This window comes from Pyxicephalus adspersus, chromosome 1, assembly GCF_032062135.1.
Source record: "Pyxicephalus adspersus chromosome 1, UCB_Pads_2.0, whole genome shotgun sequence".
NCBI classification, from domain to species: Eukaryota; Metazoa; Chordata; class Amphibia; order Anura; family Pyxicephalidae; genus Pyxicephalus; species Pyxicephalus adspersus.
In genome coordinates this window covers 136,169,609-136,192,024 of record NC_092858.1, presented here as the reverse complement: position 1 = coordinate 136,192,024, position 22,416 = coordinate 136,169,609, and the positions used below count along the sequence as shown (strand labels likewise).

The 22,416-nt window shown below is 37.5% G+C and overlaps 1 protein-coding gene across 1 annotated transcript in view; it reads left to right on the top strand.

Annotated features, from left to right (window-relative positions):
* MAP3K15 (mitogen-activated protein kinase kinase kinase 15) overlaps nucleotides 1-22,416 on the top strand; it is a 78,916-nt gene that overhangs the window by 11,789 nt on the left and 44,711 nt on the right. The window contains exons 2-3 of the mRNA XM_072415291.1: nucleotides 12,339-12,478; nucleotides 13,444-13,467. Coding sequence (XP_072271392.1) covers nucleotides 12,339-12,478; nucleotides 13,444-13,467 — 164 coding nt within the window. The remainder of the gene's footprint in view (nucleotides 1-12,338; nucleotides 12,479-13,443; nucleotides 13,468-22,416) is intronic.

Here is a 22,416-nt window from a genome sequence, read left to right as displayed (position 1 = left end):
TGCTTTATTAACTCAGAAGGGCACAGATATATGTGGGACTGGAATGTCACAAGTGATGGGAGTAGAATGTATTGGTCCCCCATCTTCTAGCACAGGAAAAGGAAGTAATCCATTTTTAAATGCAAGAATTGAATCGCTCTTAATCAACTGTGACACCGCAGGGTAGAAAGCAGCATCAAATTCCACACTGTATTTGTGTTGGTTTAAGGCTTTATTTTCTAAGCACCAGTGCACAGCATTAGTTCACGCAGTAAATAGCTTTGCCTTGAAGTGAAAAAAAAAAAGCAAAAGCTGGCAGGGCTGCAGAACTGTGAATTTCCACTGACACTTTTTTAAAGAAGAAATTGTCCTTGATGGTTGTGTATTTCGATGTTTGCATTGAGTTTAGCTTGAAAGCCGGATACAATAAGCTAGCAATGCTAGAAATGCGTGAAGGTATTTCCTTCAATGGGATCATGCAAAAACAAAATAAGACCAGCATTTTGACATAATTTGTTTAAAGTGAACCTGTACTCACAATATACATACTAAAGTATTTTAAAATTCAGAACAAGAAGTAAAATCACTTTTACAATAATCCTTTTCAAAGTTCACTGACGTTGCTACACTCACTTCCATTTCACCTCAGAATCAAATTCAAGCTTCTTTGATTTTGCCTTTAAATCCCTCCACAGTTCTTGTCCCACTCACATTTTTGACCCAATGGAAAAAAATACTCCCATTGCTGCCCCTTTCACCTCTCCAATGACCTACTACTGACTTCCCCACTTATAACCTCATCACACGCATGGCTCCAAGACTTTTCTAGAGTTGCCCCAACTCTCTGCAATGGTCTTCCTCATCTTATTCAGCTACCTCCTACTTTCTTCTCATTTAAAAGAGCACTCAAAACCCATCTTTTACAAACTTGCCTAGCCATCCTCTTCTGTATAACCTTAAAGCGGACTTAAACTAAAATGTTTACCTTACATAAAAGGGTAGACAACTCGTTTATATAAAGTAACAATATTATTCTTTCTTTTTTTTTTTAAAGCAAAAATAAAAAAAAGAATGAAGCCTTGCTCATTCTGTCTTGATTACCGCAGCAATCAAGAATGAATGGAAGCACAGAGCCTCCCGGGATACCTAAGTCACGCATCACAGGAATGCTCCTTCTGCTCATGCTCGATTTCAGACATGCGCAGAAGGGACATTTTCCTACATTGAGGGGAAAGACATGCCGATCTCACACATGCAAGATCAGCTTTTTTTTCCCCCTTTACAGCAGGCTACACCAAGCGATCTTGCACCTGCGCACTGCGAGATCGAGTAATTTAGCCAGAAGATAGAAGAAGACAGAGGGAAATAGCAGTAAAACACTGGGACTAAGGAGAATTCCAGGACGGCGCTGGACTTCTCCAGCCCCTTTGAGGGATCTGTAAAACTAAAATGTAAGTGTGATTTTTTTTTTCAGTTTAGTTCTGCTTTAAACCTCAAACTGCCAAAACACTGAAGCCACCATTGCTGGTTTTGGTTTTATAACAGCTAGTTGCCTAGCTCTCCCCTTTAATACTATCTTTACTACTAAAAAAACAAAGCAAAATGGCATCCTAAGGCAAAAAAGCCCCACCACCACCCTTTATTAAGTTTATTTTTTTCAATTCTATACAGCATTTTAGCAGTGAGATGTTAGTTAACATGAAATAACTGGACCTTGCTTGGAGAGCTGTTTAATCAAATAGTAATTTGTAGGTGTATCCTATGGTATCCTAGGGCAGCATGGTGGCCCAGAGGTAGCACTCTTGTCACTGGTTGGCAGTGCTGAGTCCCTGGTTCGAATCTCGGCCGGGATACAATCTGCATGGAGTTTGCAGGTCCTGTCTGCGTGGGTTTCCTCCCACATCCCAAAAACATGCAGTGAGGTTAATTGGCTTCCCCCTAAAAATTGGCCTTAGACCGTATAAATGACATATGACTATAGTAGGGACATTAGATTGTGAGCCCCTTTAAGGGACAGTTAGTGACACAACTTTGGACCTTGTACAGTGCTGTGTAATATGATGGTGCTATATAAATACTGTATAATAATATTATGGTACAATGGCTGTAAAACATTGGCACTAGAAATGACTTGAAAATGTTTGCTACTATGCAATCAATGTTCGTTTGCTGGTTTGTCAGTGACAAACTGAGGAAAGGTGCAAGCTGGTTGTTAAGGTTTTTTTCAGATATAACTATTGTTCTTTACATTCCTTAAATAAATAAGCCCACTTGTGTTATTCATAGAAGACTGTGTGGTTTCCCAGAAATTCATGTTTAGGGATGATTAGTGTACATTCCAGGCACTGTGTGGGGCTCTATCATATAGAAAGGCATGCCTCGGCTTGCTGTGTGTCAACTTGAAATCTCACTAATGCAGAAGTTGATGACACTGTGTTCTTAGGAGCACATGTTATATATGTGAAAGGCCTTTGGAAGATCTAGTTTAGTCACATGTGAATAAATCTGTTAATAATTTTACCTAATAGGTCATACAATTTGTGGGTTACAAGACTTAAAATCCCAGGGCGTCACGCAGCTGGCGGGCGGTATACCTGTTCTGCAGGAAGATCTTTTAACAAGAACTGTAGAACCTTACTTCACCTCTCTGGCAAATGGCGGCACACACAGAGTTAGCAGTGCAGACAACTTGCACAGTTACACCTTGTAGCCTATTGCAATGTGTCCCAGCACATCGTATGTTTAATGTCTATGTAACAACATATGCTGATGGTCATAGTGATGAACAAAAGTTCTCTTGTACCCTCTGAAAGATTAATTTTTTGGACGTTACAAACTTTTCATCAGTACCTGATGATCTAACTTTTACCAGTAATTTGTGACTTTTATAGATCCTCTTAGAGCAGCTAACTTACTCTAGCCTATGTAATACCTAACAATGATCTTCTGTCATTTGCTACTTTTCATTCAGTTAAGTGTTTTGTTATATGTTTGATAAGATAAGAAACATACCTGTTGTTCATGTCAGAAATTCGGAACTGTAGTGTGCAAACTTCATCTGTTATCTCAAGGAGTTTAATCAGCTCCATTCTTATCTGGAGACTACACTACAATTAAAAATTAATTGGCAATGCACTGGTAGATGTGCATGATCAGGAAAATTCTATATTACATACATTCTAAATTCTATATTATTCTATACATTCTAAATTCTATATCCCCCAATATCAATCGTTTACCTTGATTATCACACACACAGCTCAAAATCATAATTAGCATATTAATACATTGGAACTGTTGCTGTCCAAATCAATACTTATTAGCATAGGGGACAATTCTTCACTGTTTACTGTAACAACCAGAAGAGCCCTGCTGTTTAGTATACATCAGGATGACTCCCATTGGTTGGTGGCTGACAGAAGCAATTCTCCCCCTGACAATCACTAGCCAAAGGAAGCACCCCTTACAGTATAGCCTAAAACATTGCAACCTGTCCTCCTTTATATCCTATCCACAATGGCTAGTTTTGTACATCAATTTAATACAAAGATATGCAGCCATTGATCACCTGTGCTATCCCCGCTCGCTTGAGAAATAAGAGATAAATAACAGTTCAGAATACCTTATTTTTTAATAAGTTTTCATTACATTTGATGTTGATATTGAATTTAACATCTGACCTAATAAAAATATTGAATATTTTAGGTCCAACTCACCTGTCTGGGTGCCGCCATCTTGCTTTTCGTTTTCCTCTTCCGGACAATCCTTAGCGATCTTGATTGGCTGTGCTGGGATGAAGTAATTCCTGGTGTGGAAGTTCATTCATCCGACACATACAAGGGAATGCTGTGTTTCCCTTAGTGCTATAAAAATTGTTAGCACTGTGCTATTTGTTCATATTATTTTATTGAACTGCTGTTTGCAAATATGTTTGCTTATCAAACGTGTTTGGCCAGTATACATAGTGCTTACAAACACCTGTGGATACTTTATATTACCTGACCCACAACATGTAAACTGCACCTGTTTATCCACGCACTTTACTTTTCCCACCTTACACCGCCTAATGTTGCAGCCTAATGCTGATTTAAATTATTTTTTTTCTTATTAAGCTACACTCAGTAGTATAACAAAGTGAAAATAGAATTTTAGAGAATTTTGTAAATTTAATGAAAAGTTGTAACTGTTGTAAATGATTTGGAAAGGCAGATCACTCAATAGAAGACCTCATAGCTGAAATCAGTTCAAATCAGAGCAAAAGCCATGAGGTCAAAGGAACTGCAAACAGAGATCAAAGACAGGATTGTTGCAAAGCAAGGATCTGCTGCACTGAAGGTTCAGGAGCACAGTTACCTCCATAGTTCTCAAATGTAAGAAGTTTGGGACAACCAGGACTCTCCCTAGAGCTGGCCGCCTGGCCATACTGAGCAATCGAGGAGAAGGGCCTTTGTGAGAGTTCTCATTCTGAGCTTCAGGGATCTTGTGTGGAGATGGGAATAAGTTCCCGAAGGACAACCATACCTGCAGCCCTCCACCAATCTGGGCTTAATAATAGAGTGGATAGATATAAGCCTATTCTCAGTGCAAAACAAAACACAGGAAAGTATGCTTGGAGTTTGCAAAAAAAGAGTGTGAGGAAGTTTTCTGGTCCGAGGAAATTAAGGTTTAATGTTTAGCCTCAATTTAAAACATTATGTTTGGAGTAAACCAGGCATCTCTCATCACTTGCCTAATAACATCTCAACAGTGAAGCATGATGGCGGCCACATGCTGTGGTGATGTTTTTCAGAAGCAGGGACTGGGAGACTATTCACAGTTGAGGGAAATCTTAATGGAGCAAAATACAGAGATATCCTCAATGAAAACCTGTTCCACAGAGCTCAGACTGGGCTGAAGGTTCACCTTACAGTATGACAATAACCCAAAACACACAGCAAAGACAACACAGGAGTGACTAAGGGACAACTCTGTGGATGTCCTAGAGTGGCCCAGCCAGGGCCCTTCCATTGACCCTATCTAAAATCTCTGGAGAGACCTTAAAATGGGTGTCCACCGATGGACCCCATCTAAGCTGACTGAGCTGCAGAGGATTTGCAAAGATGATCGCCAGAAAATGCCCCAATCTAGGTGTGCAAAGCTTGTGTAAATTTATCATTAATTAACAGTATTTATATAGCACCAACATTTTACGAAACGCTGTACATTAAATAGGGGTTCCAAATGACAGACAGATACAGACAGTGACACAGGAGGAGAAGAAGACCCTGCCCCAGGGGAAGACCCTGTAAAGGGCCAGAATAATATAAATGTGATATTTAATTTTCTTCATTTTTTTAATATTACAAAATTGTCTAAAATTCTGGCACTGCTGCATGAGTATTAGAAACAACCTATACGTTGCTCTACACATCCATGTTGAATTATGACTGGGGTTTTTATTGTGTCTGATTGTGGCATTTCCTTGGCTTTCTGCCTGAAGTTCCTGGTTATGAGACCTAGCAGCTGCATGTTGGATTTCCCGCTCATAGTTGAAATAGTTAGATTGCTACTCTGGGAGTGATGTTTTTAGACTGCTCAGTAACTTAGTAATATCTAATTGTGTGCATATCTTTTTCAGTCACAAAGTTTGTTATTAGAAGATACAGAGGGGAGAATCTGAATCATTGTGTGGAAAAGAGCACTGTGATTGTATATATAATTGTATTATTGTGTGTTACTCCCCCCATCTCTTAGATTGTAAACTCTTGGGGCATTGTAAGCTCCTCCTGTGTCACTGTCTGTATGTCATTTGCAACCCTAATTTAATGTGCAGCATTACGTTATATTTTGGCGCTATATATATCCTGGTAAATAAAAATAATATTTTTATACAATATATCTGCCACACCTCTGCTCCATCGAAATCTTCCATAATATATGTGAGCTGAGGACTTTTATCATCATATACTACTATATGTGAGCGTATGTGACTTTTATAAGTTAAGTGCAGTCATGCACCTTTGAGTGTGTTTTATGTTAGTGCCAATTTTGGAATTATATCTTTTGCTTGAGGAAAAGCAGCATCTGAGATCTTTTTTTTACTTGTGTATAGGCCAAGCGCTGCAGGGCGATTGAAACAGCGATCCCGAACCTTTTAATTTTTTTTGCTACTGTAGAATATGTTTACTGATCATGCTGCACAGTGACTATATTATCATCAATCTATTACATTTCTTATAAACCCTGGTACACACATGCCTAGTATCACCAGTTCTTTAATACTACTTTTGGCACATTTAGAACCAGAGAGGTCTACTTCAAAGGAGTTTTATGGAATGATTTAATTATTCTTCACTGCAGAAAAAAAATTATCTGGTTTTATGCATTAATGTTTGTTTCAAGTAGAAATCTCATGAGACAATATACCGGAGTTAAACAACTTTTTAACCAGCAAATAAAATGAACTAATAAACAGAGACACAAACATGGTCACGTTGTGGCTTAACCTTAATAAATCTTAAACTAAAAATACAAATTCTAAACAACTAGCGCTTATTTATATAAGAGCAAATGTCATATTAACAGAAACCATCCTTTCCTAATATACTAAGAGCTGAGGTTCCAACCTTTCATTTCTATGTGTTCTTATAGTTTACAGATATTTGTTGTGGCTTCTACAGTTTTTTCCTTTAATAAGACATAAAACATGTGTGTTCTATTACATGTCATGGAGTTTGGAGCATTTTAAAAGTAAGAAATACCCTTATTCTGATTTTTGTTCACAACCCCTAACCACCACCACCACTATGTAGTGTTTTGATCTTTGTTGATAAACCAGCAGAAAATCTCCTGGTTTGACCACATTTTAATCTTCATCAGCGTTGGTGGAGTCTGCACTACTACTGCAAATGGAAGAGGACTATACAATGCCGACGTATATTCTACAAGCATAGACTTGCATCAGTTCATAGGAATTTATTACCAAGAAGCTTCAGAGCAGTCAGTCTGTCACACTCCCGTACACGCATTCCACGTGTGAGATACATTACACCTCTGTGATCTGCTGTATAGATATTTGGTGCATTGTCTTGTGGCACCATCTCAAAAAATTACTTTAGAAAAGAGAAATCTATAAGTATAAGATTATACTATAAGTATATTCTTGTCAGACTTTAGTAAATGTAACAGCTTCATTTCCTAAAACATGAAACTAAAATTTTACTAAATATAATAGTTGGATTAATTTTGTCATATGCTACATAAAAAATGGCCTGTTGTCAATAAAAGATAAAAAAGACAAATATTTTTTAACAAACATCTAATTAAATTCAAAAAATAAGTATGTGGGTGCTTTTATTCGGACAGTGAGGGAACAGCAACAGATTGACGACTTCATCAGAAAGCTCTCTTGTTCTTTGTATGTTTGCATGCAGTGCACCTAACTGACTTGTGGTGTTGGCCCAAGGCCAGGGTAGCACAAGAAGCTGAAATAACATAAATTCTTCTAATGATTGTCGTGTTTACGTGCCTTGAATTCAAGTTTGAGGGATTCTTCGTAGAAAGGGTGCCTGTACAGATTTCCGGGGAAGGAAATATGAGTATGTAAAACGCGTCAGATGATATATTTCAGTGAGCTCCATGTTCTTGTAACCTCATAACAGGTAGTGTTTGGTAAATTTGTGGTAACAATGGATGCAAAAATAGAACAAAGACTGCACACATTTGCCTAGACTAATAAGTCTTTCATGTACATGGACACTGATAGTTAAAGAGTTTTTGCAGTTTAGCCTCAGGGCCATAACCTAAACCCTTTTGCTGGGGGTGAGAAATCCTCAACAAACCTTACTATAGAAGTTGTCTGAAGCAAAACTCCACATCTGGTTAAAGCCCTGGGCCGACGTCAGATAGACAACAGATTACTGTCCCTGGAAATGTTTATTCATGATGTTCTCCAGTGAAGTACATAGGGGATGGTCTAGCGAGCAGCAACCAACTGTGCTCTTCTCCATAGTAAAGCAGTTATTCCCAGACAGTCATTCACCATTCTGCCAGAGCAGATTGATAAAAGGAGGTCCCAGTACACACATTGGATTTTCAGTCAAGATGAGCACAGTTATCGACTCGTCAACATCATCTGACATGTAGAAAGCTTTACAGAGGAACCTAAGATAAGCATACATGTTTCATAACAACATTGATTTTGTCTTTGATTTTCTGAAAAGCTAGGAATTATCTTCGAATTTTTGTCTTTAGGAAGAATTGGCACAACCTGTCTAGTTATAGAGCATTTAGAAGTGTCTTTCAGAATATTTTATTGTATACACATAAATGTACGGTTTATCTATTTATAAAGCAGTGATTCTCACATTCATTAAAACATTCCCTGGTGGAGAGTCAATCACTGACATTGAAACACATTGACTTAGAAGATTCTCCACCAGAGAATGTTTCAGTGAGGCAGATTCGCTGTTTTATAAATAAAACCCCTGGTGTATGTTGTAGAGTTTTGGCATTCATTATCTGTGGTACCCCAACCTGCATACATCACCAAACGCTTGCTTCTGTTCCTGAGCATACCCCGATGCATGCAATACATGTGTGCCTTGTGGTGCACTGGAAAAAATGAAGCAGGTATGTGTTTTTGATGGCATGTGGAGAGCCCGCAGAAAAAGGTTAATGCTAAATGTATCCTGTCCAATCAGGGCAGTGTAACCATATAACCAAGCAAGATAAGTAACCATAGTGTGGATAGCTGCTTTTACTGGGAAATGCTAGCTGCCAGGCTTTGCCTTCCTTTTATAGCAAAGGAGTTACTAAAGTATGGCCTGGAGCAAATGAAATAAAAAATAAAAAAATAGGCGGAGGTCTAGCATTACTGAGGGGGTAAGGTTTGGGGGGGTAGTGGGTGATAATAGGTGGAATAGGGTGTATGGTAAGGGCTGTGTAAGCAAAATCCAATTATCAATAACAATAGGCAGGACAGTAGAAATATGAGTCGGGATTAGTAGGTCAAGGTCACAAATTTTTGAAGAAGAGAAGCCCCCCCTTCCTCACTGATGTTTAAGTACTTAGGGTTTGGCAGTAGAGGTCCTCGAGAACAGGGTTGTGTGTAATGGCCTTTAAATGGGAAGGAGAGCCATCTATGGTATGGGTCTCGTAAGGAATGGAATTGGCAAAATAATCAGGGTGATAGTTTGGAGAAATGGATGCACGATTGATAGTTCTTCTGGGTTTGGGTCTGAGAGCCGGATATGTCAAAAAAGCAGATCCCCTGGTAGTTGATATTCAGTGGTAATGGTATGTCTTCGAGGAACGGTAACTGGAATGGTTGTGCTGATGTTTTAAAAGTTGGTTATAGTTAAAAGTCAATATGGAAATGTTAATATGTATTCAATTCAAGTTTTGTAATAATAATAAAATGTCCGAAAGGCAAATTGTACCACACCTGAGTGTTTGTGCTTTTTACTAATTGTTGGTAATTGGTTGAGTCTTTGGGGTTAAATGAGGAGAAAACTCAGAGAGTCATGAGTCAAGTAATCAATCAGCCAGTGAAGTCAGAGCAAAATAGGAACTTCCTATCTATGTATTTATTCTGGGTCCCTAACTTGGAACTGCAGCAAGTGAACCAGCAAGACAGCCAGGCAACTGGCATTAGCAATGGTCAGCAACATCAGCAGCTTGCATATTTCTTTTAGCACAGGCTTCCTTTAAAATGCACTCTGATTCACATTGTTCCCATGCTGTCTGTAAAATTTCTTGAGAACATAACAGACATTTTTCTCTTGGGAAATAAATCTATTTATGGGTTACAGCTAAACCAGAATGAAGTCAAATGCTCTTTGAGCAATTTCTTTTAACAGTGATTTTTACTGGATTGTGGTTTGTTTTGGTATTTAAAAAATACTTGGATTTACTTTGATGCCTTAGTTTGGGATATGGATAGAAGATTTCCAGGAAGGTCAAAACACAGTGTTCATCTTGCTCTTTAACAAGCACCCACTATTTAACTCAATAATGTAATGAATCATGAAACTTTTCACTCCAGGGGCGCCCAGAAATATATAATATGTCTCAGGGAGCCCCTTATAAAAATGATGTCCACAATAGTATGATAGTATACTATATCTATTTTCTGTAATACAGAAAAGATGATTACAAACCTATTGTATTTGATACTCATGGTGGATCCTTTTTAACACTAAAATGCTCAAAACAAAATTGCAAAAGTATTTTTAGCTATAATCACAAAAAAATTGTTTGTAATAATCACAGAATTAAAATTAATGTGGAACTAAACTGGCTATGCTCACCTGTCTCTGTCCCATCGCAGGGTTTTGACATCTTCTGTTTTCCCTTCCTTGAAACAATCTTCAGCTATGTTGATTGACCAGAGAGGGGTGACTTATCTCCCGCACAGGTGTTCATTTATTCCTACTAGGCACAGGGAAAGCCAGGGTTGTCCGGTGTCCTGGCAATCAAGCCTAAACTGTGCATGTACAGCTCAGATTTTTGGCCAGATACCCGGAATGATCAGGTAGGAGAGGTTACTGCAGACACCTCTCGATCCCTGCATTAATGACCTGCTTGATTCTAAACTTTGCAAAGTGAAACCTAAGTTCAGCTTTATTTGTCAAGGGACATGTACCCCCTTACACCGATGGACAGGTATAAAAAAGAATTCCAACGTTAGATATTAAAAGAGAATATTGGAGGAATGCTGGTAACTAATGTCGACCTGAAACTATTCAAACACTAGGAAACCAGTCTGCTAAAGCTCACAAAACCCCCTAGTTTCTTTAGCGCAACCCTTATTCAGAATGGCTGATCCAATGTATAGTTCAACATATTTACACACTGTGGGGTATTTAAAGCAGTACTTTCAGTAATGATGGCAAATCTTCACATTTTAGAGTTTTATTTGGCTGTGAATTACCGGTAGGTAATAACAATTCATTTTGCAAAAAAATCAAGGAAAATTCTTAAAACTAAATTTTTGCTTTTACTTGAACGAATGATTCAGTTTAGCTTCACCCAATTCACTAAGCTAAGTGAAAATTCACAGTCTATATACTCGTTCAGCTTACTTTATATGTACAGTTACTCAGCAGGGACAAAACTTTACATCTCTCTGTGTGGTACAGTCATGTGAATTAGAAACTGTGAAAGTTCCATGAAAAACAAATTAGGCTAAAATGTATACTCTGGGAAAGCACTGTAGGATGTATTGTTAATTCAGTGAATCTGACATTTACTAAACATTCACTGCCAATGAAAACATGTGGCCTAGGAAGATTTTTCACCAGTAAATATTTATTGATAGTCAGATTTACTGTTTTGTAATCTGTCTCATATAGTGTTACTTTAACCTTCTCCCCACACATAACTGCGTAAAGGTCTTTTTAATTCCTTTTTTGGATTATACCATATCTTCAAAGCTGATCAGCCTAATACATTGATAGAATATTAACCAATCAGCCTCAACATTAAAGCTACTGGGTAAATGAAAATACTGATAATTATTTGCATTAGTCAAGTGATGGAGTAAGGGTGAAATGTTTAGGGCAGACTGAGGTGTGTTCCAGGCATGCAGTGGCAATTCCTAAAGTGGTCCAAGAAAGGGCAACCAACAACAGGCTCATGGGTGGCCAAGGCCCAATAATGTGCAAGGGATATAAGAAAGACTAGCCTGTTTAAATTGTATGCACAGAAAAACGCAGCTGGAAAACGAACGACCGTCTCGGCGGATCGGATTGGGCGACGATTGTTCGCTAACTATTGTGTGTACAGCAGTTCAGTGATCGTGGATGTTTCGTGCACAATACGATCGTTCAAAATATTCGTGAATATTCGTTGATTGGTCGTTAATAGTTTGTTTTCTAACGACAATTACTGCACGTGTGTACATAGCCTGAGAGAAAGGTGTCAGAGCACGCATGCTGGCACATCATGTGCCCCTCGCACATGAGATCGCTACCAATGGAATAAATAGATGCAAAGGAAGTAGGTGGCCTGGTCTAATAACTTGTGTTTTCTTTTAGATTAGATGGATTGCCAAGTGTGTGTGCGTTACTTACCTGAGGATCTGCTTGAAAAAAGTAATCCATCCTCAAAATTTACAGGGCGTTAAGGATCTGCTGCTAGTGTTTTGCTACTAAATATCATAGGACAGAGTGAAAGCCTGTGTCTTGATGGGCATGAGCTTTTTTGTGGCACAAGGGGGATGGATCTATGCAATATTAGGACAATGTTTTAATGTTGTGGCTGATTAGTAATGCACATCAATGCAATATTTTCTTTTTACACAACTGGCAAATTCTACTTTTACTGTATATTATTCCACTGTTATTGTATGATAACTTTTTTTCCTGTTTATTATACAGATGTTGCTGTGGTGGACATGAGCGACGTAGGAAGACAGCCCTCCCTTTTTTACCATCTTGGCGTTCGAGAAAGTTTTGACATGGCAAATAATGTTATTATTTATCATGATACGGATGCTGATACGTCATTATCCCTGAAGGTAAAAAAATATTTAATTAAACCTTATAGTGTCAATCATTTAACAGCCTCATTAGTGAAAGACTTGACCCATCTAGATCACATTTTACCAATCTGGATGTTTATCACATTTACCAAACTATAAGGATATACACAATGCCTGTTTAGGAAGGTCCATACAGGCTTGACACCAAAACAAGCTTTGGCAGCAGAGCTTAAATTCAATATTTGCATAATTACCACCCTTAGGATGAGGACCAGGATAAAAAGATGTGGGCTACACAGAACAGCATTCATACGTCTGTCACTATCTGACTGCTATGCTTAGCAGCAGTAAGGAGGAGAAATAAAAAGGGAAAAAGAAAATGCTGTGTACAATATATATATGTATGTAGGCAATCAGAAGACTAGGAAATTGTCTAGCCTGAAGTTGAGCTTTAAATTAGAACTTTGGCCTCCTATCAACAATATGTAATTGTAAGTGTATCTACCCTTACCCCTTTCCCTTGGTCTCACTAATAAATGTTAGTCCGCTTTTTGCATGTGATCCACCAGTTGCATGTGATGGGGGACAGTTGCACTATTTTTGTTGATTCTTAGGCCTGTAGATTGTCAATTAGCAACTTGGCACATTTAGCCCTTCACCCCTCTTTTTGCTTTACCAGAATTTATTGTGCTGCTGAAACCCTCCCAATGAACAGCAATGGATGGGAAAGGTAGCTCACGATGCAAAAACAAAGAAAGATTTGGCTTACTTAGAAGAGTTTTTTTATTCTCTTAAATTGGAACTAAACCACTTACCTTCATCATTGGTTGCCGCCATCTTACTTTTGTCCTATGCCTAGCAATGGTTTTTGGTTTTGTTATTGTTAATATCAACCAGTGTTGGGCTTTAATTCGTTCTTTGGCATGACAAAAATCTATATTTTTTATAAAAAATTATAAAAAATGTGATAATTTTTAATGGCTTAATTTATTTAATTTTAGGATATGGTGGCTCAAAAGAACACTGTAAGTATTAAAGTTTTTTCTATTTTTTTATGTGTTACCTTTAAACATCTTTCTTTTTTTTTTTTTTTCTTTTCTTGTGTGATGTGCGGTCTGTATTTGTATTCATTTACGCATATTCATAATATTCGGCAATACTTTCAGAGAATTCCTTGGTGTCAAGGGTGGCCTTAACCTGGGTTATAAATACAACATTAGGCAGAAAAAATTCCATAAGCCTGGGAGTGGCTAATGAGGTTCCAATGCTTTAATGTAAGTTGCTAAGTGTGTTGTACTACAAGTATCATTGACAGGTAAATTTTACATATTTACATACTAGTGATACTAGTAGTACAACACATTTAGCAACTTACATTAAAGCATTAGAACCTCATTAGCCACTCCCAGGCTTATGGAATTTTTTCTGCATTATGTTGTATTTATAACCCAGGTTATGGCCACTGGGCTATAGGAGATGTATGGGATGTCCAGAGCTGCACAGTGGCTCAGACGTAAGGAGCCTGATTTATTAAAGCTCTCCAAAACTGGAGGGATACACTTTCATCAGTAAACCTGGGTGTTCCAAAAACCTGGAATGGATCTAATCCAGGTTTAAAAACAGTTGCTAACAAATAGCAAATGTCTTTAGGAAATCCATTACAGGTTTGCTCGATCACCCTGGTTCACTAATGAAAGTGTATCCTCTCCAGCCTTGGGGAGCATTAATAAAACAGGACCAAGGATTCAGGATGTTGCATTTTGACATACTTATCAAATGAAGGACTGCGGATATTCATGACATAAAATTGTATGCTGCTGACCATCATTGTTTGTTGTTTAACCTGTTTGCTGTTTCACGTGGGTGCTGCTGTTTCTGCCCCCTTCAGAATTGCCTTGTTTATCTTGACTTTTATTCTCAGCATACTTGCACAATATGTCACACTTTTTTAATGTTACAATACAATATGTCAACTCAAAGTGTTTGGATTTAGCTACACTACTCCTTGGCCATTGAGCAGCTACTGGTAATCCTGCTTGCAGGTTTACATCCTCCCTGTCACCCAACTTTATTCCTAATACTTTACAGATTCCAGAAACAAGCTCATACATTACATGGCACTCATTGTGTATGTAATAGGGTGTACTTAAAAAAACTTACAAAAGGTTTTATTGTAGGGCCTTAGTCATGCATTAAACTTAATTCACATTGCTTTCCTTATATATCAGGGCTAAAAAGTTACTATTTTCAGTCAATCACAGTACCACTCACACAGTTCTTTCTCTGCTTCCTGTTCCTCAGGGCCGATAAGGGGTAATTTATAGCGCTTTTATTATTTTTGTTTACATCCGTACTTTTGGAGTTTTCAACTAGTGCATGAAAAGCACACGAAATGCCCGTGGGAAATAGCCAGCATATCACTACTATCAGTGCAAACATTTCATGCAAGTTGGATAAGTAGATATGCATATTACACTTTTTAATGCACAAATTCCCGAACAAGAAAGAGAGGGCATATATGGAAATATGTGATATGACACATATGATATCTCCCTAACTTCCATTCATTGAAAAAATGAAGTTGACTACAATACCAATAAAAAAGGACATTTCTGGAATTTATTTAATATGCCTTTAATCATTAGACGTGGTTTCAGGAATTGGTCAGTTTCTAGTGTTGCACACCAGTCAAACAATTTCATTCCTAAGGAAGGCCATGCCTATGAATGTTCTCTTGTACACAAAGTTTGGCAGAAAATTTGTTAGTGGTTAAGCATTTTTTCTCAATTTTCCATGAAACAGTGAAATTACTAAACTATGCATGCATGGGCTTTTCCTGTACCTGAAAGTATTATGTGTATATTAATTGGCACTGTCACATGTTTAGTTTGTCATCTTTATAGTCTTTGGTGTAGTAAAGATTGTTAACGTTTATAGAAGGATCTCTCGTATGAAAGATTGCTTTATAAGTTTATAGAGACCTGTCTTATGCCTATGGGTATGGGTGGCTTTGCTAAGCACATGGTAAATACAGTATTTCTTGCATTGCCAAAATGTCTATTAGCTTTTGAGAACTTGTCACAGTTCTCCAGTTTTACTAGGTTGTTTTTATGAACCAAAAGGTATGTGGTATAGGGGCAGTGTGAGATGGACAGGAGTCCTCTCACATAACTTTCTAAATATTAAAGCAAACCTGTACTGAGAACGTAAGGAAACTGCTGTTGCTGATCTGAGCTCAGCCAGAAGTATATTCCACTGGCTACATCCTATACCAGGTCTAGCAGTTCTGCGGTCCTTTTATTGAATTACTTGTCATAAAGTACTGCGCATATTTGGCTTTTATCTTTTCTTTAAAAGGCTAATGGAACGGCTACTTTTAGACGTGCAGAATGGGGTCATCCTCATTACATACTATGTAAAAAAAGCAACACATGGGCAGAATGTCACTGACAGTGGTGGGAGTACCCTACTGATCTCACATTAGTAATATAGGATGGGAAGGGGCGCCAGTTGGCTCTAGTTGACTATATTAGTTAATGAATTAAATTATTCTGTGATAATCACAGAAATGTTTGGTAGAAAAGAATCTGGTTTGTTTGTGGTGTCTGCTTACTTATAAGTAGACAGAACATTAATTCAGAAAGGGGGAAGTAAGCTGTAATGAGAGTATAAAAGTATGGTGTTGATACATATAAATAGTGATTTTATATCTTTTATTTATAAAAGGTTTCAGTCGGGCATTGACTGTACAGGGAAACCAATAACTTTTTAGAATATACCTAAAATCACTTAAGAACCTGCTCCTGATCACCTGCAGCCTTTTGACATTTTTATACCAAACCCCTGAGGTGTGGGAGACTCAGTAAGTAGATGAGCAGTTATGCAGACATCTGAAAATTCCTGCTTGTAAAACATTTATCTGAGGAATATTTAAACATAATAGTTTGTAAACTGTAAAGTTTAGAGCCTTCTGTTACAGAAAAAAATGAACCTGAGCTGCAAAAGCACTACACAGCATGTGATGTGACCAACAACAATGCAAGGGGCCTTGAGTCACAATACTGGTCGAGTTTTAGTTCTCTGATGGGATCCAAAAATATTACAGGACACACTCAAGTGTTTGATGATGAGGTGATCCATTACCTATAAATGGACAATAAACCTAAATGTTTTTTCTGTAGCACAGCTAAATCTACAATATACAGTACATTGAATTAGTACTTCACAAGAAATGTGACTTGCATTATTTTAGATTAAACTCAATTAAATTACTATCATTACTATTTATAGAAGTTTAATGGGAACTTGTCATGGGAGAAATGTAGAGGCTGCAGTTGCTGTCCTTTTTTCTCTTTGAGCCATTCATCCGGAACAAGTAAAGAGATACGAAACTTTAAACTTCATTCTGACATTTCCTGGCTGCATGCTTGTTTCAGCTACAGTATATGACGGATGAAAAGTATTGCAGTTAGGCACAGCCAGGCTGCTAGAAAGAACTCATCATCTTCCCTCTCTCTAATTCCAAATCTCCCCCTGACATATTTCTAACTGTTAACAACACTGTTATTCGGCCCCCCCCTCAGGCACGTTGTCTTGGTGTCACTTTTGACTCGGCCCTCTCATTTACCCCCATTTTCAGAACATTTCCAGGTCCTGTCACTTTCCCCTGCACACCTTCTCCAAAATCTGCCCCTATCTGTCCCTAGAGACCACCAAACTCCTTGTACATGCTCTCATCATCTCCCGTCTGGACTACTGTAACCTCCTCCTCTCTGGTATTCCACTAACCCGACTCTCTCCTCTACAATCTATTATGAATGCTGCAGCCAGACTCATCCATCCTTCCCACCGTTCCTCTTCCGCCACATCTCTGCAGATCTCTACACTGGCTTCCATTTGACCTGAGAATAAAATTCAAGCTCCTGTGCTTTGCCTTCATATCCCTCCACAGTTATTGTCCCACTTACCTTTCTGACCTGGTAAAAAAAAATACTCCCCCAGCCGATTTCCTCGCTCCTCTAATGACCTCCTAATGTCTTCCTCACTCATAACCTCATCACACGCATGGCTTTTCTAGAGCTGCCCCGACTCTCTGGAATGGTCTTCCTCGTCCTATTAAGCTTGCTCCTACTTTCTGCTCATTTAAAAGAGCACTCAAAACCCATTTCTCAATCCTGCCTACCTTTCTTTTCCTGTCTCTTAAACCCCTTACTACTTCCCACCACTCCATATCTCCCCTCCTATTGTGTGATACTTTCCCCACCTCCTAGATTTTAAGCTCCTTTGGAGGGGCTTCTCTCCTCCTCCTGTGTCACTGTCTGTCATTTGCAACCCCTTTTTAATGTGCTGCTGCGCAATATGTTGGCGCTATATAAATCCTGTTTAAAAATAATAATAATAAAATAATAATAATAGTATTAGTATTTTAAAAAGGACCAGCAATGAGAGCCTACATGTTTATTTGATGGTGTATAGTAATTACCAGAATATAAAATCTGAAATGAGCCAACCAGTAGTACATGTCTATTAAAAGGCTATTCCTAAGTGTGTTATAGAAAGTATGTGATGGTGATGTGCAAAACTTTACTAAAATCACTGAATAAAGAAGTTTAACTGGTTGCTGTAAGTTTTGTCAGTTTGCATTTTATCTGGTAAACTAAATCATAGGGTAATATATTTAGTAATTTTTGTAAGTAACAAAAAGGTTTCTTTTTGAACATAGGTCAGCTCTAGCTTTCATGATTCACTGCCAAAAAAGCAGATTGATTTGTAGTTACTTTTTCCCACATCATATTATTGTATTAAATCTTAATTATGTGGTTTTAATTAGGAAAATCTGAAGAAGCTTACTGAGTTGAAAAGTAAACCTAAAAAGTCTATTATTTGATAAATGACATGAAAAAGTGTTTGATACTGGCATACGATAGTAATAAGTACTTGGTCACTTAAAACAAATTAATTTATTTTGCTTTTGAGATCTTAGCACAGTTAGATTTTGGCGCAGCATGTGAGCTTTTGGTTCCCCAGAGAAGGTAAGCGCAGATTTTTGGGGGGTTCATTTGGTGGTAAAAGACCCTTACTTGTCAGTAAGTAGAGCAAATAAAAGTAAGTCAAGCTTAAGCTTAATAATGCCCTTTCTTGGTCAGGACTTAAAATTTAGTGAAATGTTGATCTCTTGCCACTGGAGCTATCTGACACTTCTGTGTGTTCTGATTACCCGGTCCTCTGCTGTGCTGTGATTTGTCCGGTTGGCCATTACATTGTTGTGACACTGAAGCCATAAGAAGAAACCATAGCATAAAGCAGACGAGTAGGTAGCGCACACTGAGATCAGCACCCCGATTGATTAAAGACAATGAACTATGTTATAAGCTAGGCTTCTAGACAGAGTGTACTGCTATAGCCATTTTAGTGAATGTTTTGGATTTGGCTTAACATTTGTATTTGGTTGCATGGTAAGGAAGAGTAGGCATTAACGCACATTTACTGGATCAAGGATGTAAAAAAAAGGTGTACTGAAAAAAAAAGTAATAGGTTAAAAGACACAAAGATAACTATTTAACATTGTTTAATAATGAAATGTTACTTAGCTTTAAAATTTGGACTTTAGTCAGTGGTCGATGCTTGCTTCTGCATTGGCCTAGATGGTACTGTAGTCACTTGATCAGAGAGTACAGACATGGCTGCCCCTCTTCCTTTAAGTCTCTAGCTATGTGTGTTTTGTTTTTTTTACACAACACATGACTATGTGATCCCACTGCCTTCCTACCTACCTACTGCCTTCCTATTTCTTGCCATTATCATTTATTGTTTAATATCATACTAAACCCCATCTTGAAAGTGCCATTTCTTTTTGATATAAATGAAGGGGTTTACCACAATAAACAAAAAGGTGATCCTTATCTTAGGCACCATTTTCCTTTTGATGTTTAATATCATAGATACTGGGGAGTGTGACTGTGTGCTGGAGTGGAGATCTAACTAGTGATCTAACTAGTGATCTAGTGAATAGTGAGTCCTATGTGCTAGAGTTTAGATCCCCATGAATAATGCTATCAATGGTGGTGCTATGAATTCTGAGTGAACTGTGGGTTCAGGGATGCAGACCTCACTGGTTTATTAGGCTGCCGCAGTCCTACAAGGTCAAATAACTGGGTATTAAGGCTTTAAAGTAAAAATAACAGTGACTGTTGAACCAGGGAACATCAGATTGCCTTATGAAATCAGGAAGGTATCTTTTTCCTCTTTTGAAGCAAATTGAACCAGAATTTTTTTTTTCTTTTCTCTGGACCAACTATGTCCATAAGGTTTTAAATCTGGGATATGTTTATTTCACTAGTGGTTGAACTTGATTGACTTATGTCTTTTTTCAACCTGACTTACTATGTAATTTTGTATATGTGCAAAAGTTTGTAGCATGGCAGCTTTTTCCATGAAAAATGCCAGAAACATGGTAAGTGAAACAAAAGCTAAGCTAAATCTGAACTTAAAACAACAAGTCACAATATGGTATATGAAATTTTAACTGTATTAACCAAAAGCATGCTTCATTGCACTTAACAATCTTCTCCGTTTATGTAATGGAACTCCCAGTGGCTCCATAAATCTTGGTGTTCATATTAGGAGCTCAACAAGTCTGGTTAAATTAAATACCTACATGTAATTACTTAGTCTGGGGGAGTGTAATGACCTTGGACAGCTGCCTCCCTACTCTCCTTCATGCATACATTTTATAGCAGAGAATATAAAGATATACTTACTCTAGAATATTATGATTTGTTACTTCCCTTCTTGTTATAAAAAAAGCATTTTCTAATATTATTATTCTAGTGTCTTCATAGTCCTTTTCCTAAACTGTTTTTCCAGCCAAACATTTAATGGGAAAGTAAAAGTAGAGTTTCAGACTTTGCATCACTTTGTATCTGATGAAACTGTTGTCACCATGACAGTTAATAAAGAGAAATCTCTCCAACAGAGCAGAACATAGCTCAGTTTTTTCCAGCTAATCATGCCTTCTATAGGATTAATTGGGATGTTTGTAAAATGCTTTGAAAAAATGCAAGTGCACTGTATTTTTTATTCTGTGAACCCAATCCCTTCTATTTCCCCGACCTTTTCCCCAACAACATCATGTGAGTACCTTTTAATCAACTTCTTTATCAACTACATTTTTTTTAGCTTACTCTACTATTGGATTTAGTAACAGTGTTTGCAATATAGCCAAATTTATTTCCACACTTTGATTTTTGATTCTTAACACTATCAATGTTATTTCTGTTGCGAATTACTTGGCATATATCTAGCATATATGTAAAAGCGCTATATACTTGAAATCGTATTATGGCTGTTATAATCTGTTTATGGATTATGCTTTATTATTTTCAAATGGTACATGCAGCAATATACTCAACCGTTCAATTTTTGTATACTTCCGCTGACTGTTTTTGTATTGACTCAACATTGTGCAAACTCTTTTTGATTATTCACTGTTTTACAAATTATATTTGCTTATTGCACTGTAAACACTCCTAGTAATGTTCGTAAATATATTTATATATGTAATATGCTTGTATTGAATAAATTGCTTTAGGAAAAAGCTGGATACTTTTCTAGAAGCACAGAATATAACTGGGTATTAAGGCTTTAAAGTAAAAATAACAGTGACTGTTGATCCAGGGAACATCTAATTGCCTCATGGAATCAGGAAGGAATTTTTTTTCCCGTTGAAGCAAATTGTACCAGGGTTTTTTTTTGCCTTCCTCTGGACCAACTATGTCTTATAGGGTTTTATGTCTGGGATATGTTTATTTCCCTAGTGGTTAAACCTAATGGATTTATGTCTTTTTTCAACCTAACCTACCATGTAACCATGTAACTATGTAACTATGTATACAGCCAGCAATTCAACATCTTGTATAAAGTCCCCTGAAGAGGGCCTTAGAGGTGAAACACGTTGGGACACAACCTGTTCAATTGTTCTAATCTATCTAGGGAAACTATGTCTAGCTAACAAGTCAAAAGGAACCCTCGTGCCTCAGGACACAGCAGGATTGATTTCAATCTTGTTTATATATGAAACACTTATTAATTTGTGTTATGTACATTCCTGAACTATGGAATGAATTTGTAAATTACTTTTAATATTTTGCCACAACAAGCAAATACCCTGGCTTTCGTTTATATCAGGGTATGTGGCCCCAATTGATTGACATAATCTGATTAGCATTTTCTTCATTTTCCTCCATAATTGTCACAAGGCTTAAATAAAAATCCTAATGTTTTTGGCCATTCAGATATAGTTGGGATATTGATAAACTCAATTTGGGAATATGTATAGCTAACCAAACATGTTACAATCTACTAAGGTTATTTTAAGTGGTACTAAAATAATACACCTGTAGTGCAGAAAATTACACACAATTGCAGAGTGAATGATTCTATTATATATATGTAATATGCAGTCCTGCTACCAATGGGGAAACACCACTGGGCTGACTTTGTCACTCCACTAGTCAATACCACTAGTTGTTTAGATCTTGCTTAGACCCCAACCATGTTCCCAACTACTCTCATTCAGCCAAATATGATAGGTTGCAAATTACTTTATTCACAAAAGTGGAGTGGGCTTGCAGCATGCTTTCTTGATGCTGAAGATATTGCTTCTGGCTGCATGCTTGCATTTCCTTCCCAGAAGTAAGGAGTGAACCACTGTCACAAACATAAAGATATTGGGCCTTGAAACAAAAGGACTACTGTGCCCACAAAACACAGTGGCCCTGATTTATTAAAGCTCTCAAAGACTAGAGAGGATACACTTTTATCAGTGAACTTGTGTGATCCAAAAAGTCTGGAATGGATCTGGTCCAGGATTAAAAACATCTGCTAACAAATAGCAAATTATTATTGACTGGTGAAAGTGTATCCTCTCCAGCCTAAGTAAGCTTTATTAAATTAGGGCCAGTGTCTATGGAACT